The 21,008-nt window shown below is 45.5% G+C and overlaps 1 protein-coding gene across 1 annotated transcript in view; it reads left to right on the plus strand.

Annotated features, from left to right (window-relative positions):
• LOC140730671 (nesprin-1-like) overlaps positions 1-21,008 on the plus strand; it is a 626,730-nt gene that overhangs the window by 252,247 nt on the left and 353,475 nt on the right. Inside the window, 6 exon segments of the mRNA XM_073051428.1 lie at positions 466-621; positions 6,505-6,675; positions 12,958-13,284; positions 14,428-14,580; positions 16,701-16,868; positions 18,573-18,749. Of these exon segments, the coding sequence (XP_072907529.1) occupies positions 466-621; positions 6,505-6,675; positions 12,958-13,284; positions 14,428-14,580; positions 16,701-16,868; positions 18,573-18,749 (1,152 nt within the window).

Consider the following 21,008-nt stretch of genomic DNA (forward strand, 5'->3'; position numbering starts at 1 on the left):
AACCCCTCTTCCACACACACACACACACACACACACACACACACACACACACACACACACACACACACACACACACACACACACACACACACACACACACACACACACACACACACACACACACACACACACATATCCATCTCCTGTTGATAATTATCTCCCAAGCAGATTGTCTCTGCTGCTCCAGCAACCATGAATAAGATCACGTTTTAAATCCATTTAATGAGTGTATGAGTGTTTCCATATATTTTCTGCCAACTTTTCAATAAAACTTTAGTATAAGGCAAGTTCTGGCTAAGTGATAATCTGTATATAAATCAGAAAGTGCTGTAGTTTTATACTTGAGAACATAGAGGTTCCCCATTTGTATTATTTTGTATCCTTTCTTTATTTGCCCGTATTAGTGGTTTTATGTTAATATTATAAAGTTTGGACTATTCATTTCTTTTTCTTCTGTGTCATTAGAGATGGAATGATGAGATCCTAACGCGGAAGGATGAAGTGGAAAGGGTTGGACTGCTTGCTCACCAGGTGCTGGAGGAGAGTCACATTAACAGCAGTGTGGGAAGTCAAGCCACTCAGCTGGCCACCAGATACCAGGGCATTCTGCTGCACGTGGTGGTAAGTAGCTAACATGGCTGGAGTCCTAATATCCTTATGACAACACAGCAGGCCATTTGGCTCATCAGGTCCATGCTAGCTCTTGGGGAGCAATTAAATTAGTCAGTTTGCCTTTGTATCCTGTTCATCTGTCACTTATTCTTTCTGATGTCGCACCTCAACTCCCCTTTGTTCATTTTGCCATTACTCTATTCTGAAGCATAATTCACAGTTGACAAGTAACCCACCATCATGTAAGATGAACCTATAGTACCCAGAAGAAACCCGTCCAGTCACAGAGAATTCCACATTGTCAGCGCCTGAGGATGGGATCGAACCCCTGTCACTGGAGCTCTGAACAGTGGTAAAAACGACTGTGCCAGCATGCTTTTTTGTTTCTTTTAACAAGTTGATATCGCCCTCAGCACCTTTAGAAGAATTGTGTTACTATTCAGATTCAGATTCAGTTTATTTGTCATTTAGAAACCACAAATGCAATGCAGTTAAGAAATGAGACAGCGTTCCTCCAGAATTATATCATAAAGCATATGACTAAACAGACTACACCAGAAAATCCACATAATGTTTGGCAATCCCCAATCCAGAGTCCGGAGAGGCTGCTGTGTATTAATATCGTGCTACCATCTTAGTGTGTTCCCCGGAAAGGAGCTCCAATCCCACCAGACAAAACAAGACCAAAAACTAAAGCTACAAGACCTGCACAAAACCACATAGTTACAACTTATAGTTACAACAGTGCAAACAATAGCATAATTGATAAAAAAAAAAACAGACCATGGGCACAGTAAAAATAGTCCAAAGATGTTAAAGGACTATAAGTTCAAAAGAAATCACCACAGTTTCCACAAGTCCCCAGGGTCCCGACAGACTCGCCATCCCACACCGGCGGCAGAAGGGAATACCCCCGCTATGGACTTCCATGGCGCCGCCTGACTCAGCCTCGCAGACACAGCACACAATGAAAGCTCCGTCGAAACCAGCCTTGCAGACGCAGCACACACTGACAGCGACCTGACTGCAGCAGACTTCAAGTTCATTGAACTTCCAAGCCTCTGACCATCCCCTCCGGCACAGTTTCTCCGAGCACCATCCTCTGCCGAGCGTATTAAGACGGCCCCGCCAACGGCCATCGGCAACACGACCCCGAGGACTGGGGGCCTGTTCTTCCCAGCAGAGTCCCGGACCTCACAGCAACAGCAGCAACAAAGAAGGTCTTCCTGGAGATTTCCCGATGTTTCTCCATGCTCCCACGTCCGTTTTCAATCGATTATGATTGCGCACAGTACCCCACTTCACAAATAACAGATAATCAGCTCCGGAGTGGCTGCTGCAAGCTCCGTCAGAATTCAGAATCAGAATCAGGTTTATTATCACTGGCATGTGACGTGAAATTGGTTAACTTAGCAGCAGCAGTTCAATGCAATACATAATATAGAAGAGAAAAATAAATAAATAAATAAATAGATTAGATCAGTTACAGTGTACGTATGTTGAATAGATTAAAAAATGTGCAAAAAAACAGAAATACTGTATATTTTAAAAAAGTGAGTTCGTGTTCAAGGCTTCAATATCCATTTAGGAATCGGATGGCAGAAGGGAAGAAGCTGTTCCTGAATCGATGAGTCTGTGCCTTCAGGCTTCTGTATCTCCTACCAGATGGTAACAGTGAGAAAAGGGCATGTCCTGGGTGCTGGGGGTCCTTAATAATGGACGCTGCCTTTCTGAGACATCACTTGCTTGAAGATGTCCTGGGTACTTTGTAGGCTAGTGCCCAAGATGGAGCTGACTGAATTTACAACCCTCTGCAGCTTCTTTCGGTCCTGTGCAGCAGCCCCCCACCCCCATACCGGACAGTGATGCAGCATGTCAGAATGCTCTCCACGGTACATCTGTAGAAGTTTTTGAGTGTTTTTGTTGACATGCCAAATCTCTTCAAACTCCTCATGAAATATAGCCGCTGTCTTGCCTTCTTTATAACTACTGTACATCGATATGTTGGGACCAGGTTATCTTGACATCCAGGAACTTGAAGCTGCTCACTCTCTCCACTTCTGATCCCTCTATGAGGATTGGTATGTGTTCCTTCATCTTACCCTTCCTGAAGTCCACAATCAGCTCCTTCGTCTTATTGACGTTGAGTACCAGGTTGTTGTTGCGGCACCACTCCACTAGTTGACATATCTCACTCCTGTACGCCCTCTCGTCACCACCTGAGATTCTACCAACAATGGTTGTATCCTCAGCAAATTTATAGATGGTATTTGAGCTATGTCCAGCCACACAGTCATGTGTATATTGAGAGTAATTCTACATTGCCCAATTCTTTCTTTCTTTTTCAATCTTTTTATTGAATTTTTTCAAAAATAGATACATAACGGTCATAATAGTACAAAGGAAGTGAGATTACATTGTTGGCAATTAACACATGAGTAAAAACTAGAGGTAACACCAATATAATAAATCGCCCAAACCCTTGATATAAACAAGCTACAAAAAAAAGATGGAAAAAAACCCAAATTGAAAAATCAAAAACAAAGTAAACTAAACTAAACACAACTAAAGCTAAACTAACAAAGCTGGACTATTCTATTACATCAAAAAAAAATCATTAGTGTCGTCAACTCTGCTCATCTACTCAAATTAATGTATGATATAAAGGAATCGGAAAAGGTCGAGTTACATTCTGTGAAAGTATTGAATGAAAGGCCTCCAAGTTTCTTCAAATTTAACTGAGGGATCAAAGGTACCACTTCTGATTTTTATTCCTAAATCCTTTTTTGATACTACTGATTCTAAAATTCCGTCATATATATGGCAGAATAAAAATCATAGGTTAAGTAAAAAAATACTTGCAGAAATCCAAAAAGAATGGTGGCCTGGCACTGCCGAATTTAAGATTTTATTATTGGGAAATTAATATTCAATATTTAATATTTTGAACACAAGATGTGGATATTAATGTCAGTCCACAATGGGTTAATCTTGAATGTATTTCTGCACAAGGATTTTCATTGACTTCCATCTTAGGGACCTCGCTTCCCTTGGTTTTTTCTAAATTGAATAAACAAATACCGTAGATTCCGGACTACAGAGCGCACCTGATTAAAAGCCGCTGGCTCTAATTTTAGAAATAAAATCAATTTTTTACTTGTAAAGGCCGCACCGGATTTTAGGCCGCACTGGATTTTCGGCCGCACCGGATTTTCGGCCGCAGGTGTCCCACGTTGTAATATGAGATATTTACACAGAAAGATATTACACGTGAGGATTTTTTAACTTTTAATTAAATCCATATGGTAACAAAAACAAATACATATTGCAAATGCTTTTTTTTGAACCGTGCCCGTAACGTGGCTACTTTTAAATATACGTTGCGTATACTTCTTTACTGAACAACATTCCAATATCTCCTAACGACTGGTAAAAAATATATATACTGCAGCCTACCAGGAAAAGTTATTGATCGCCTTTAACTTAAAAGCAGCGTTTTGGCTCCGCCGCTCCCCCCCCCCCCTCCTTTCCATTTATCGCAAACTGGTATCCCACAAGACGCGGCGAAACCGGGTGTGACGTCATAGCATCCCGCGATGTAGTACAGAAAACAAATATAGTTAAAACTCTTCTAACTTTAACTAGAAAATGAATTACTAAGCGAAAATATTATAAACTAAATAACTGCCATAAAGGCAGCACAATGCTTTTCTTCGAGTGTTTTCCATGTTGATGAGGGTGAGTACAAATGACTGATTTACAATAATTTAATTGTGAAAGTGCGCTTGATTTATCGTACAATTTCATTGGACCTCTGTGAACTACTCATCAATTTTATTGGTCTACTGTTACGAGGCAAAATGTTTACGAGGCGGCATGAAAAAAAATAATGCATTAGCCGCTCCGTTTTAAAGGCCGCAAAGTTCAAAGCAGTTCAAAATGTGGGAAAAAAGTAGCGGCTTAAAATCCGGAATCTACGGTAGTTAATCCAATAATTAAACATACATTTTGAATATAGTTTCAGTTTCATAAATTTTTTGGCTTGAATAAATTTATTTTATCAAGACCTATTATATCTAATTTTTTCTTTCAACTCTGTCATGGATCAAGCCTTTCTGGTTTGGAAAATGAAGGGTATAATATGTTTTTGTGATTTATTTTTGGATAACTGTTTGATGTCTTTTGAACAGTTGTCTAATAAATATAATTTGCCCAGATCCCATGTTTTTAGATATTTACAGATCAGAGATTTTTAAAAATATGATGTTACCTACATTTCCGATTTCATATCCAACCAATATCATGGAAATATTTTTAGGCTTAGACCCTTATCAAAAAGGTTTAATAGCAATCATTTATGATATGATTATGAATATACAGATATATCCGATAAAATTAAAAATGAATGGGAGAAGGAACTTCAACTTTCTTTACCTATAGAGAAATGGGAGAAAATTTTTCAATTAGTTGATTTTTCTTCTATTTGTGCTAAACATTGCCCAATTCTAGATGTTTTTGAACATCCCTTTTGAACATTCTTTTGAGAGACAGGCTATCAATGCTAGTCATACTGTGGACAAGGTTTGCTGAGTGGCTGTAGAGATGCAGGGATTACATTTATGGAGAAAGAGTTGAAGATTTGAGGGGCTAGGGATTTGACACATGCAGAGCAAGCACATGTCAACGGTTCGAATTCTTCAACACAACTAAGTATGTGGAAAAATTAAGTTTCCACAGGATGATGAGATGGTTATCAGAGGACATTGTAGAACAGTCAGTAATAAGAATTGGAGGAAATGGAAGATGAGGGTTCATTTTAAACCAAAAATAGTTAGAAAATGTAATTCTTGTCACAAATTTAATGCAGCGGAGTCCATAACTCTTTTAAAACTGAACTGTATAATAATTTGAGTAAGAAGAGTGTACAATGTGAAGGAGCATGAAAGCAAGGAACAGGGATTAGATACAATGGTATATTAGTGGTCATGAGGAGTGAATAAGAGAGTATCATTGGACTGTGTTGAATACTAAAGGGTATGAGGAATAAGCAATGTCCTGAGATGAGGCTGGTTTGGATATTAAAGGTGTAAAGGTAGATTACAAGAGGGTTGTTAGGCTGGGTGATTCATATAACTCATAGGCTAAATGCCATGTTTCTGTACTGGAGAGTTCTTTGGTTCAATCTTGTTTATGAGTTCTGCACGCAAGAGAAGTGATAGCAGCTCAAGAGATTATTTTGCTGTCGGTTTTCCCTGCCTCCCAATGGGAAAATTTCAGAGTCATCTTTAAAGCCATCAAGTCAAGGCTGGAAATTGGCCAAGTCAGGAGACATTTAAAATTTGGGGAGATCTAAATGTTAACTACCAAAGTTAACAGGACTCGGAATCTGTGGGTACCAATGTGTGGAGAAATCAAATTAATAGATGGGGGTAGAAGATGCAAAACTAGGTGAGCAAGTGGTAGGGGAATCCAAATCTGGATGGACCAAATCTCGGGAATCAAATCAAGCAGAAGGAGGATCTAAGTCTGAGGAGCAAGTGCTGGAGAGTGAGGAACATTGGGCTCCAAGATTGGGGATATGCAAATCCCTTTAAAACTCACTCACAGAAGTTGGGTGCTTTACTTTGGCATGAAATCATTTTTACAGTTTCTGGCAGATATGGGTGAATTCACCAAGGGTATAGAAGCTGTCCAATTGCCTGATAACTTCCACAACTTCCAGCTTCCGTAGACGATGCAGCAATGTGTCACTAGTTCTGTGGGCTGTGGGATTTAGAGCTCAAGCCCCAGGATCCGGGGTGTAATAATAGAAACTAGCATAAGCAGGTTGAATATGTACTGTCCCTGCTCTGACGTTATCTTTCACTCTGATTGACTTGCTTCTTCTCATAGGACCAGACCAAGCTACTGAGGGAAGAATTGCGAGCCTTGGAAGAAGCTGATTCAGCACTAAGCACCTACACTGACTGGCTCAGGGCTACACAGAAGAACTTTAAAAATCTGGCCGTACCTTTGAACGTAGTGGACAAAGTTGCCATGGAAAGCAAGATTAAAAAGTTTGAGGTAAGATCTTGAGGTTGGACAGGAGGCATGAGGTGGGTGTAAACCCCCTTGGAGGTCTGCATGCAAGGTGATGTTACTTGTCACTGTTGTAGAGTGTGGCTGCCTACTAAGCAAACGCATGTTAAAAAAGTAATACCCAAAGACGGGGGAAACCTGCCCTGCTTTCCAGTGAAAGGAAATTCCACGGGAACCAATGTGATCATTGTGCACATCATTTATACTATCTATCTTTTTGTTGCATAATAATCAGATCCCACAGTCTGGTTTATTTCTTCACTTTTCCTGGAGTGAAATACAGAAACGATTATCTGGTCATTTTGCATTTCCCTGGAATTCAACTGGGTATTCCTGATGTCAGTGCCTCTTACACTTGATCCCAATTCCTTATTGGATATGCATCATCATAATATAATTTCCTGTGCAACATGAGCCCATGTTGTGCCAGGAGCACCCTTTGCCCTCCACCCCCCACCTTGCCATTGTCTTTTAAAGGCCCTGCATCAAACTTGGATCCAAAAGGCTTGGGATCAACTATAATATCTGTCCATCAGCTACTAACACCTCCACACCCATCCACTCATTCTGAACTCTGACTGCCCTAGTACCACCCCCCCCCCCCCTATGTTTGGCCCCAACTCCTCAATGAACCACAGCTCCAATCCCTCAAACACCCCATCTTCTATGAGTGCTGATTCCCCAATCCTAAATTCTCCATTCCATTTCCACAAAGAGTTGATGTCTAGCCCTCCATATTGTCACCCTCTTATTGCCTAGATCCTAACTAATCTCCGTTGCAGCTCTAATACCCCGGATCCCAACCAGTGCACCCAAGTATGTAACCTAGCTTCATACTTGAAGAATCATTTGCTGCAAAGCTTACCTTGCCAAAGCCCAGTCCCTGATTGGTGTGGCACCCTTTCCAAGCAAATAGGCAGGGAGACTTGGGGCTGTATTATTGGCAATGAATTACTTCTGTACTAAGGCAGATCAGCATAATTACATCAGTTTGGAGACTGGAGCAAGACAATGGGAAGAAACGAGGTTCCCCTTACGACATGAATATAGCCTTTACTCTGTGATGGAAACCTTAATGGTTTTGGGAAGATATGTGGACTAAATGGGGTTCATGTGGCCCTTTCTACTCCACACAATCACTAGTAGTTGGTGAGGCCAAATTTAGATTATGTGTAGTTCTCGTCACTTACCTACAGGAAAGATATTAATAAGTTTGCAAGAGTTCAGAGAAAATTTACACTGGGACCTGAGCACCTGAGTTACAGAGGAAGATTGAACAGGTAATGATTGTATTCCTTGGAGTGTAAGATCATTGTCAGGCCTGTACAAGCAGGCACATCCCAATCTCCAGCCAGTTAACAGGAGTCCCCTGGCACTCATTTCCCATGCATCACCTGCAGCCTATTTAAACCCAGCTCTCATCCACGGTCCTTGTTCACCCAGTCGCCCCCTAGCCTTCAGTTACCTTGTTGCCTTGTCAGGTTACGTATCTGTTCTCTCTTATTCTGTGGCCCCTCTTGGCTTGTTATTTTGCAGTTTATTATTAACGTTACCGCTCACTGCCAAGTTGTCTCTGCTGCTTTGCATTTAGGTCAAGTGTCCATTACATTTCCTGACAGGATGTGTGAACCATTGATTGACCTAGCAGAGTTTGCTTACCTGAAGGAATTCATCTGTTGACATGAGCAGCAGGAAACCATTGATCATCTGCTCGTCACTCTCCGTCTCGATACAGCATCCCCGTGACAGTTCACCTCCTCCCTCCTGAGTTCCGGACTCTCGTGCCCGAACACTTCAACGAGTCCCCAGCCTGATTCTGCAACTTCCTGTCCCAGTGCGGTGTACACTTTGAGTTCCAGCCGTCTCCGTATTCTACAGATCGAGCCAAGATTGCCTTCGTCATCATTCTCCTGACAGAGTGAGCTCGGACCTGGGCTGCCACTAAATGGGACAATAAAACCACCATTTGCAACAAATATGGGGATTTCTCTGCTGAGATACACTGTGTTTTCAAACATCTGGGAGGGTAAAGGTGGGGGGGTGGGGGGGCAGCGGATCAGATACTTAGCCTGCATCAAGGCTCATGCTCCGTGATGGATTACACCCTGGAATTCAGGAGTCTTACGGTGCAGAGTGCCTGGAATCCAGGAGCGCTGCTAGCCTGTTACCACGACAGCCTCCTGGAGTGTTTGAAAGACAAGCTGCTTACCCAGGAGATGCTCACTGACATCAAACGCCTCATTACTCCGGCCCTCCAAATTAACAAGTGTTTTATAGAACATTCCTCCAGACCGTCGGCCAGAACCACAGTTCCTTTCCCAGATCATTTCAGCTGCCGCCAATCACCCACATATCAAATGCCCAGCAGGTCCAGGAGAAAGGTGCCACCAGGTAGAGACAAGAGGCCTTTTATCTGGTCAACCCCTCATTCTGGATCATTCTCTGTCCTCCTCCACAGCCTGATGGCTCCACACACACAGAAGGCTCTGGTAGATTCTGGCAGCAGGCAACTTTCTGGACCAGACCCCCTACAAAGTCCATATCTCACCCCTTCTGTATCGTGGCTATTGACAGACATCCCTTGTGGTCTGGGATGGTCAAAGCATGTTCATGGCCTGTGCACAAGAGCATCAGAGAGCACTGCAAGTCCATCCAATTCCTCCTGATCGACGCAGCCAGCGCCCCTCTCATCTTGGGTTACCCCTGGCTCTCCACTCACGACCCTCACTTTGCCTGGCCATCCAGTTCACTGCTGAGTCGGGGACTCATCTGCTGCACCACCTGCCTTCAATCTCCGTTGACTTCACCCCATAAATCCGCAGAGACGGAGGAATCCCTCAACCGCGCCAAACTCCCACAGGAATACCACAATGTAGACTTCGCCTTCAGTGAGAGGAAGGCCAGAAAGCTGCCGCCTCACAGACCCCGTGACTGCGCAATCAACCTCCTCCCGGGCACCACCCCTCCCCGAGGTGGTCTGTTCTCCTTCCCCCCTCCTGCGACCCAAGCCAGAAATGACTATGTCACAGAATTGTAGAGTACGGTTTTATTTGGCCATCCCAGTCCCCAGCCGGCGCAGGATTCTTCTTTGTCACAATAAAAGATGGGGTCTCCGTCTCCGCATCGACCACCGCGGACTCAACAAAATCACCATTAAGAACAGCTACCCTCTCCCTTCGATGGATAGCACATTGGAAGCATTCTGTGGGGCCCAGATCTTCAGCAAACTGGATCTACGGAGCACGTACAAGATGATCAGCGTCCACCGGGAGCCGTGAGGAAGACAGCATTCATAAAATCCCCAATGAATACTTGGTGATGCCCTTTGGACTCTCCACCAGTCCAGCCGTTTCCCAAGTCTTCATTAACGAGATCATCTGAGACATGCTACATGGGTATGAGTTCCTCTGCCTCGATGACATTCTCATCTCCAAGGGCCTGCAAGACCATATCTGTTGCATCCATTCAGTCCTTCAGCCTCTCCTTGGAAACTAACGCTACTCCAAGTTATAGAGGTTCCAGTTCCAAACTCCAGTCATTTCTTGCCTGGGTTACATCCTTTCATCCCAAGGCACAGTCACGGACACATGCACGCCGTTGTTGAATGGCCCCGACCGTGATCCCTCAAATAGCTGCAGTGCTTCTTGGGCTTCTCCAGCTTCTACCACCGTTTCAACAGGAACTACAGCCCAATTGCTGTTCCCCTCACCTCCTTCTGCAAGTCACCTGCCTCCACGGAGTCAAAGTACATTTATTATCACAGTACGTACGACGGTTTCTGTAGTGTAGCGATTGTCACGTTCCCCTCACAGTACTTGTGCAGTGAACAACTCCGAGATTTGTCTTCCCCACAAACAGTCACCAAACAAAGAACCATGGAACCAATCTGTCCAACTCCGCCTCCCCCCCCCCCCCCCACGCACAAAAAGAACAAATCGCGCAAACGGCAACAAAACAAGCAAAAACACAGAATATAAAGCACAGGATCAAAAGGCATATTTCAGTTCAGCTCTGTGTTGGTTATCTGCCGGCTGCCTCGAGTCAAAACTCACCCCAAAGCAGCAACAGGAAAAGGAGCAAACAGAAAATAGGACTTGAATTAGAGTCCAATCTACAAACCTCGTCAATTAAACCTTGCTCCGGCGCCATCCTCCGACAGCATTGACAGGGAGAGAGAGAGAGATCGTTTGAACACAAAGGCCTTCCCTTGGGAGCAGTGAGCGAGATGCTGGTAGACAACACTGAAAACTCACTTGCACCCGCTCCCGCCTTGATGATTTCAATCTTCCACGGTGCTTTAATCAGCGAGAAAGGCGAGAGACAGAGTCAATCGGGGACCCGCACCCTGACTCCAGGCCACACACTTTGCCCGCAGCCTTATGGAACCCTCTTGGAGACAGCAGAGCGCTAGGTTGCCCCACCGGCCCAAAAACACACCAGCAGAATGTGGATAAGGGACTCCAACAAAGGCAGAACCACATCTGAAATAAGAAAAAGACATAAAAGAAGTGAGAGGGGCTGCTTCTTGACCCGTCTTGAGGATGTTGCCCTTGGTCGTGTTGTTCGCTGGCGCCATCTTCTTCCAGATCACTCTTTTGGGGAGCTCGGAGGTGCTTCATTGCTGCTCCCATTCTCCACCATCCGAACGCCTCCGGACATTTTGTGCTAGAGGTAGACACCGGGGCCATCCTGTCCTTGTGAAGGCTCGATGGAAGACACACCCTTTTGCCTTTTCGTGCAAGTTCAACTCTACAAAACATTGTTATGGAGTAGGAGACTACTCCATCAAATGGCCCTGGGAAAATGGAGATATTGGCTGATGGGAAAGCCCTTCCTGATCCGGACTGAAATAGATCTGAGGACCAAGAGATCCTCATATCCTTTGAACAGACCCACCAACTCAACCCACTTCAGGCTCGCTGGGCTCTCCCTTTGAGCGATTCAGCTTCACCATCTCCTACTGAGTCAGCTCTAAGAACGCTAAGGCGGATCCCTTGTCACAACAGTTCGATTCAACTTAAATGGAGCTGAACCCTCAGCCCATCATTCTATCCTACCAGATCATTGCCCTCTTCATCTGGGACCTCGAAGACCAAATCCGCCATGTCCTACAGCACGAGCTTGCTCTGGCCGACACACTTGACAACTGCACATTCGTGCCGTGTACCACCCCGTACTCTGCGCTCAGAGGCACTCTGAGTGGGCCCACTCCTCAGTAATGGTCCCTCTGAGGTGTGTGTGTACACACGTCTTTTGCTGCTAGCACAGAAAGGAATTTAAACTTCGCACAGAAGGTCGTTAACCTCTACCTCTTTGGCACGTTAAGTGTATTTCACGATCGTACACAATCACACTTCCTTTCCCGGTTTCTGATCGGACAGTGGTGACAGCGTGGAGTTTGTGATGATTTGTCTGCAAATTTTAGAACGGGCTTATTTATACTGTTTTTATTGAAGAAATTATTCAGCGCGCACATGTTGTTGTCACTGGTCAAACAATTGCACAGCACAAGATTTTTGTGCACACTGCTCATTACAAATTAGAGGGAACATTGCTCCTCACCCCTCTCTGGCCATCCCGGTGCACGACGGACTCTGAATTTTCTGTGGCTCTTCGTCTGTGACACCCTCATAGCTTGTTATTTTGCAGATTATTATTAAAGTTATCGCTTACTGCTTAAATCTTCTCCACTGCTCTATGTTTGGGTCAAGCCCCTTCTGCATTTCCTGACAAGAATGAGGAGAGATCTTACAAATGTATACAAAATTAAGAGAGGCGGAGATAGGGTGACTGCATGCAGGCTTTTCCCCCTCAGGTTGGGTGAGGCCAGAACTAGAGGTTGTTGGTTTGAAGGGAATCTGAGGGGGAACTGCTTCACTCAGGGGATGGAATGTGCTGCCAACAGAAGTGGTAGATGTAGGCTCAATTGTACCATTCATGAGAAATTTGGATAGGTACATGGATGAGAGGGGTACGAAGGGCCATGATCAGGGTCAAGGTAGATGGGACTAGGTACAAAACTAGAATGGCATGCACTTGATGGGCCAAAGGGCCTCTTTCTATGTTGTAGTGCTCTGTGGCTCCTGTTGTGAAACTAATTAGTTAGTGTTAACTAGACCCCTTGAGCCAAAGCATAATGATGAGTTTAAAAGAACAGTTGAACCCCCTTGAAGTGGTATATCCCAGAAGTGTACGTGGTCTTTTACTGTAGGCATTGTTGTTCTCTTGTATTGATTTTGCTTTTCAGAGGCGTTCTTTCCTTTCCAGACTCTGCATAGTGACATTGACACGGGGAACACTCTGCTCAAGATGATTCTGGAGAAGAGTGAGAAAGCCATCGCGTGCCTGGATGCTGCGGGAGCTCAGTGCCTCCGCCAGGCGATGGACGGCCACATTAGCCAACTAAATGAACTAACCTGCTCCATCAGGAGAGAACGGGGAAACCTTGAGAAATGTCTGTCCCTCACGAAGGAGTTCCTAGACAAGTACCAGAGCCAAACCAAGTGGCTGGCAGAGTATCAGGCGATCTTACAGATCCCAGTGGAACCGAAAGTGGAACTGTATGAGAAGAAAGCCCAGCTGGCTAAATATAAGGTAAGGAAAGCTGAGCAAACTGGGTAAGTAATAAAAACCAGTTTCCTCTCCCAGAATTCCACTTCGTAAATTGGAAGAGATTTATGTGTAAATGCTTTGGGACTTTCTGACGTTGAAGTATTTTTGACTAATTATTATAAAAAGGTAATTAATTATGTTAAGACCATATGCTCTGGTGAAGTGCTTTGGCTAGTGGATCACAGATACAGTCCAGTCCATTCAGATTTCTGATCCACACCACCACTCAGTTAGACTATGGATGTTCCATTAGAGCAATGGGAATAGTTTTCCTGAGCTACCCTATTAAAACCCTCATAATTATGAATATCCCAATGAACTTCCTGCGTAACCCCTCAGACCAACACCTAGTGTCCCCAGCATGCCTGTGTAACTGAGGCTGCTCATCCCTATTGTGATATCCTTCCTACTGTGGCATGTCTGGAATTGGATTATGGTTTCCTGTCTCTTGCTGGTGAACTAAAGGACAGACAGGCCAGAAGAACATAAGATAAAGGAGGAGAATCAGGCTAATCAGTCCTCCAGATCTGCTCCGTTGTTCAATCATGGATGATTTTATTTCCCAGTCCCATTCTCCCGTCTTCCCCCGTAACCATTAACCCCCATTACCAATCAAGAACCTATCAATCTCTGCTTTAAGTACACCCGGTGACCTGGCCTCCACAGCTGTCCGTCGCCTTGAATTTCACAGACTTTTGTGTAGGCCTGGGAACGATTAAGAGCTGTGTGCCCTAAAGAGAAGCTGCTGATCGTTTACAATTACTTGACTGAGCAGACTCTCAGCTTCTCAGTCAGAGCACTGCACCGAGCAGCATAACCTCACTGCTGTTTCAGAACTAGGTCTACTGAAGCTATGGCTTCAGGGAGCTTCAAGAGTGGCCAGGTTCCAAAATCTCCAAAATGTCCCGAGAAAATTGAATCCCCTCAATCTGAACCTGCTACAGTGGAAATCAGATGAAAGAAATAAACCCTAGTGCTCTTTATGGTAATCAACTTCTCTGAAAATATCGTTCTGACACAGTTTACTCGATAGTTAAGACAATTGTTTTCTTCTAATAATACTTAATTTCAGGACAAGACTGTGGCCATGCCATGTTCTGAGTTACCCTCTTTTCCCTGCTTCAGGCCATCCAGCAGACGATCGTGTCCCATGAGCCGGGCATAAAGTTGGTGATCGAGAAAGGCGAGGCAGTCTTTGAGCTGATTCACGACCCCATCGTCAGTGACAACCTGAAGAAGCTGCTATCCAACTATCAGGAGCTGTGCTCCACGGTGACTGTAAGTGAACCGGTGAAGGTCTCAGGGTTGGGATGTTGGTTCCACGGTTAGGGTCAGGGTCTGGGCTCACAATGAGAGACCGAGGGTCAGGTGTGAGCTCCAGGAACAGGGTAAGAGGCAGCAGAGTCTGTTCTGAAGAACCTGGGGTTGGGATAAGTGCATCACATTGAGAATGAGAGTAGCATTGAACCTAAGGTGAGGCTAGGTGTGACAGACACATGATCAGAGCGAGACTCCCGAGCACAGCCATGCACCTCAGGGTCTTTGGGGTTAGGAGTGAAGATTCCAGGATCTTAGTACAGTCCCAGGGTAATAATGAGAGTCCTGTCAAAGTGCCACGCTAAGGGGTCCTTACTGTCTTATAGTCAGTGTAGGGGACATAAGGTATGAGGGCCAAGGTTGAGGACCCAGTTCCAGGACCACTCAGAAGCCTCAGGGTCTGTACGTTGCCCAAGGTCATGGTCAGGACCTGCGGACTGGAGAGATGACTCACAGTCAGGGGTACGAATTCCAAGGGCTTCCAGCGAGCAAGAGCTGTAGAAGCCTGAAGCTCCACACCATGGAGGTTCAGGAAACACCACCTCCCTTCAACCGTGCAGTTCTTCTGCAGACCTGAGTAACCCTAATCCTTCCTCAGCAATGGAACACTACAGAACCACCCCATCCACTACCATCACATTTTTGGACTTGTCTCTGATTTTGTTTTGGAAATAATGTTTTGTATTGCATGTTTTTCCCCCTCCCTTCTTCAATATCTTGTATAATTGATAGTCTGTGCGTTGCCTGAACCTACATGTCTGTGATTCACTTATTTTGAGTTACAGCATGGCTACAGGCCTGAACAGCCCAACGAGCCCTGCACCACCCAATCACATCCATGTGACCAATTAACCTACCAACCCATATATCTTTGGAATGTGGGAGGAAACCAGGGCACCTGGCAGAAACCCATGTGGTCATGGGGAGAAAGTACAAACTCCTTACAGATAGTGCTGGGAATTGAACCTGGGTTGCTGGTGCTGTAATAACATTATGCTAACTGCTACACTGCCTTGCCGCCCCTGTACCTTACCACGCCTGTTGCATGTGACAATAAACTCATCTTGACTTGAGCGAGGTGCCCCAAGGTGCAGAGGAAGCTTCAGTATCAGGGTAGGAATGCCAGACTCAGAGGGTTGGGGATTGCTCCAGTCTTGGGTTGATTACCATGGAGTCAGGGTACTGGCCATGGTTCTGTACTCCAGGTATAGGGCCAGGGTACTCCAGGTATTGGGCTCTTGAGCAATGGCTGTGCTTTATAGGCTGATAGGAAAGGACTCTGGGATCAGATTGATTAACCTGGAGTCAGGGTGAGGAGCCCAGGACAGGGTGGGCATGGATTCAAAATTATAAGTTAAGAATCACAGGCTTAAAGTAAGAGTTCCTTGGTCAGTGTATGGGACACAGTGCTGTTCCTTGGACAGAAGGCCTCCGGAGCTGGATCTGCTGCTCAGGATAACTAATCCTCTGTCAGAGGTGTTCACACCCTGACTCTGGAGCATTGCCTCTACTTCGGGGCACTTAGCTCTCATAATTCCTACCCTGACCCAGCATAGGTGCCAGGGTTAGATGCCCAGAACAAGTGGTTGGCTCTGGCAGTCAAGATGAAGAAGCCAGGACCCCTCTGTGAGGATGAAGATCCTATGGTCAGTAATAATGGTCCCAGAGCTGGGGAAAAGCACCAGGCCTCAGTGCTTGACCTCTTTCAGTCTCTTCATTAATGCATCGAGAGCTGTACAGGAACTGATTGGATCTCTGTAAGATTCCGTCGCCCTATTCAGTGCACTCTGAAAAGTGACCCAGTTCCAGATATAGTTGTATTAGCATCTATTCAAGACATGCTTGTCTACAGTGTCCAGACACTAAGTTTAGAATTTAAAGGATCTCGGCATGAACCATCAACTCTTTATTCCTCTCCATAGATGCTGCCCGACCTGCCGAGTTCCTCCAGCATTTTGTGCATGTTATTCTAGATCTCCAGCATCTTCAGAATCCCTTGTATTTATAGAATTTAATATTCCTCACCCACTGTTCAAGATGCGGTGGCCAATGTTATGCTTTTCCGTCTCTCTCCACCAAAGGCCTGCATGCAGAACCTGGAAGAGAAACTGAGGGAGCATGAAGATTATCACAGCAACCTGCAGGAGGTAGAAAAGTGGCTGCTACAGATCTCCACCAGGCTGGTGGCCCACGACACCACCCAGAGCACCAACCTGGAGATGGCCACCCAGCACCTGGCGAGGCACAAGGTGTGTGGTCATTGGTAACTAGTTTATCATTGGCACATGTAGAGAAAAGGTTTGTTTGTGTTGCCATTCATACAGATCACTCCATACGAGCACATTGAGTTAGTTAAAAGGAAGTTCAAATTTATTGTCATGTTCGTACATACACAGGGTGTAAGTGCCAAGTGAGTTAGCATTATGCAAATATGACAAACACAGATTAGATAAATTTAAATTAACATAATTTATAGCTAACTTACACAACAACATAAACAAAACTAAACATAACGACATTGGTGTAACTTGAGGGTAAATATAGTCCGAGGTAGAATTAGGGTTTTTCAGGTCAGGAACCTGGTGGCAGTGGGGAAGAAGCTGCTGTTGAACCTTGAGATGTGGGTCTTCAGGGCCCTGTAGCTGCTGGCTGATGGCGCCAGTGAGAAGAGGACGCAGCCCGGACAGTGGGATAGCTTAATGATGGATGTCACCTTCCCGAGACATCGCCTCTTTGTAGATGCCCTCGATGGTGGGGAGAGCTGGCTGTACCCATTACTCAACTGGCTGTGTGGACCACTCTCTGTAGAGAAACGGTAACAGAATTGTGCTAGGCGCAGGCGTGAGAAGCCACTTGTGCCCCCCTCTGTTCTTTGCATCTGGCTGAACACAGAAGACCTAGGTGTAAGTATGGGTTTAGAGAGGATTAAAGCAAATGGTGTGACAGTCTGGAGCTGAGCTCTGCAGCCACTTTGTTACTTGGACAATGGTGGCAAGCTGGAACTGTGTCTCCTCACAGGTTTTATCTGTTGAAAACAGAATATTAGGCAAAGTTATGAGTTTCTGGGCCAAGATTTACGCCTGGGAAATTCCAACCAGATCTGGATAACTTGCAGGCTTTGGCCGTTAAGTGGCAAATGTGATTGTGCCTGCCAGGCCATAACTATCTCTGCCCACTGCCCTGTCAGTCAAAGGTGCGCTCACACTCACTCTCTCATTGTCACTGCTAATCAGGAATATCGCTGACCAGCAGCGTTAATAGTCTGGTTACAAGAGGGGTTCAGAATCCACACAGTTTCGAGTAGTGATTTGCCTCCTGGGTCTCCAAAGCCTTTGTATGATCTGTGAAGCACGTCAGGGTTTGAGTGTAGCGCTAAAGAAAGTGAGTGACTGTAATTCAGGAAATCCAGTGGTACCCTGCAGCCCAGCATCACGTCCTTCACAGTGGACATACCCCCCCCCCCACACACACTTCTCTTTAGTGTGTGCTTTCTAAAGATGCACTGCAGTGATTGCAGAGGTGTCATCGACTGCATTTCCCCGCACACAATCTCTGTCTCTTGGGTGGGGCAGGCGTACGGAAACACAAAAATCTGTACCTTCCCCTGGGTCGCTCATCTACTTATTTCACTGTTTCTTCTCCACCGCTGGATCAAAGCTCATGAATAATCTATCTAACAACATTAGTGGACATAATGTTGTCTGGGTTGCAGAGGTTCAATAAGCTGGCTCACTGCCACTTTCTTGAGGGTAATCATTGATCATGTCAGTGCCACTGATATCCAATAACTGAGTAAAAGTAGGCAGGAAAATGGAGTTAAAACACTTCACAAGTCTAACTGAATTGGGGTGGCAGTAAAAATGGTTCACTGCTGCTGGGCCGCGATTACTTTTGCGTACTTTACACTGTATCTGCAAGTTGACCTGGTGTTGCACTTTGCTCTCTCCCAACAGCCAATCATGGAAGAGATAGCGGGTTTTGAACATGCCTTAGCAAGCCTGAAGAGCAAAGGAGACGGCCTGATTGCCAACTGTGCTGAGGAGCTTCAGGGGAAGTTCAAGCACCAGGTTCAAGGTCACCTGCAGGGGATCCGGGACAGCTACTCTGCCATCTGTAGCACGGCTCAGAGGGTAAAAGAAGAACTCCCCCAACTCTCATCTCAACTCGTTTGTGTTCATTCCTTCAATGTTGCCTCCTGTCAGTGACTCTTCCTGATCCTAGCAGAATCATTCTTCCCCAATACTCCCTTTTCAAAGCAAACAATTTTGGGATGGAGTAGTGTGGAGAAGGAGAGCAGGGGGACTAAGTTACAAGTTATAGCCCTTTCTCTGTTCTGCTTACAACCCTGAACAGCAGAGCACAGGAACAGGCTCTTGGGCCCATGATATCTGTGCCGAACATAAGGCAAAATTAATTAATTCTCTTCCTTCCGCACGTGATCCATATCCCTCAATTCCTCGCATATTCATGTGTCTATCTAAAAGCCTCTTAAATGCCACTATTGAATCTGCTTCCTCCACTGCCTGTAGCAGCCCATTCCCGCCAATTATTGCTCTGTGTGGAAAATAAAACCTGCCCTGCATATAGCCTTTACACACTCTCTCTCTTAAATGCATGCTCTCTTATATTTGACATGTCAACCCTAGGAAAAAGATTCTGATTGGTTACCCTATCTATCCCTCTCGAACTTCTATAAACACCTGCCAAGTCTACCCTCCGCCTCCAACACTCACATGTTTATTCAACCTCTCCTTCGTTCCACGAGATGGCAGCACACATATTCGCAGCAGCCACTCCAGCTCCTACCAACGGTGACATTTTTTTCCTGACGAAGGGAGTTGGCCTGAAACGTCGATTGTTTGTTCACTTCCACAGGTGCTGCCTGACCTGCTGAGCTCCTCCAGCATTCTGTGTGTGCGTATGTGTTGTGGTGAAATCTCTTGTCCCGTTCAGCTTTTCTATGACCGAAGAACACTGCTAAACATTAAGAAAACTAAAATCCGCAAGTCTACCTTGCTAGTGAACAGAATAAGGAAGGTGCTGTGTGGTTAGAGACTAGGGTGGGGATTGGGCTCTCTCTCCCTGCCACGGTCTGCTACAGCTGCTTTGGGGAGTGGTGTGGTGGTTGTCAGAACTGGAGCACTTGAATGCAGAAGCCTGGAGAGCACACTGGTGTTAAAGCGAGACTTAAAGCCAATCCCTGCAGGCCCACACTGACATCGATTCTACTTGCTAGTGTCTATTTGCTTGATTACCCCTGTCTGTGTCTGAACCAGCGGGAAATGAGGGACTGTCGCACACTTGTCCTGAAAGAAACGTGGCTTCAAGATACCATTCCAGACTTAGTCTTCTAGCTAGAAGGTCTAATCTCCTTTGTGGGGACCTCTGGCAAGACCCATGTGTCTGGTATGTATGTGAATACCTCGGTAGTGATGGCTGATTGCTCACCGCAAATAGTTTTTAAATGGTTAAGTGGAGGGCCTCCCACTTACTGAGGGAGTTCACTGCCATTGTGATTACTGCTGCTTACATTCCCTCCTGTGTTGGTGCTGGGGACGCACTGCAGGAGCTCTACGGTGCCATCTTGGCCTTGAAGCGAAGCCACTCACCCCAATGGTGTCTTCATTGTTACTGGTGACTTCAACCATATCAATGGAAGAACAGTTCTACCAAATTTCTACCAGCATGTCAACTTCGCAGCCAGAGGAGAGAATCTATTAGACCTGGTTTACCTCATCATTCTGCTACAAGGCTGCTACACTGTCCTCACCCGGGATACTCAGACCATTTTGCTAATCCCTGCATACGGGTTATTTGAGTCAAACTAGTTCACAGGGAGATCAGGACCTCACCAAAAGGTGCTACCTCAGCGCTGCAAGGCTGCTTTGAAATCACGGACTGGGGCATATTCAGGGAGCCATCTGCCTACCATCATTGATGAATATGTGGGGGTCGGTGACTGGCCACGTAGGAAAGTGTTTTGAGGGTGTTACTGTGAATAAACACTACACTGCCATGGCAAACCAGAAATGGTGGCTGGCTGCAGAGGTTCGCACACCACTTAGGGATTGGGATGCAGCCTTCATATCAGGGGACAGGATGACTCAAAAGTCAGCTAGGCCCGCATTCTCCCCACCATCACAAAAGCAAAGCGTGAGTACGTACGGAAAATCTACAGACACCTTTGTGACTCCAGGGATACGCAGCGCATGGAGCAAGGTATACAAACCGTAACTGATTACAAGTCCGCCCTGTCCCTGTCCACCAACGCCACCGGTGCCTCCCTTCCTGATAGGCTGAATGCTTTCTATGCACAGTTTGACCAATGGAATGATGTGACACTGAGAGAAGCCCCCTCTCTTCCTGAGGAAAATGCACCGTGTCTGGCC

Source organism: Hemitrygon akajei, chromosome 7 (assembly GCF_048418815.1).
Source record: "Hemitrygon akajei chromosome 7, sHemAka1.3, whole genome shotgun sequence".
In the NCBI taxonomy this organism is placed as follows: domain Eukaryota; kingdom Metazoa; phylum Chordata; class Chondrichthyes; order Myliobatiformes; family Dasyatidae; genus Hemitrygon; species Hemitrygon akajei.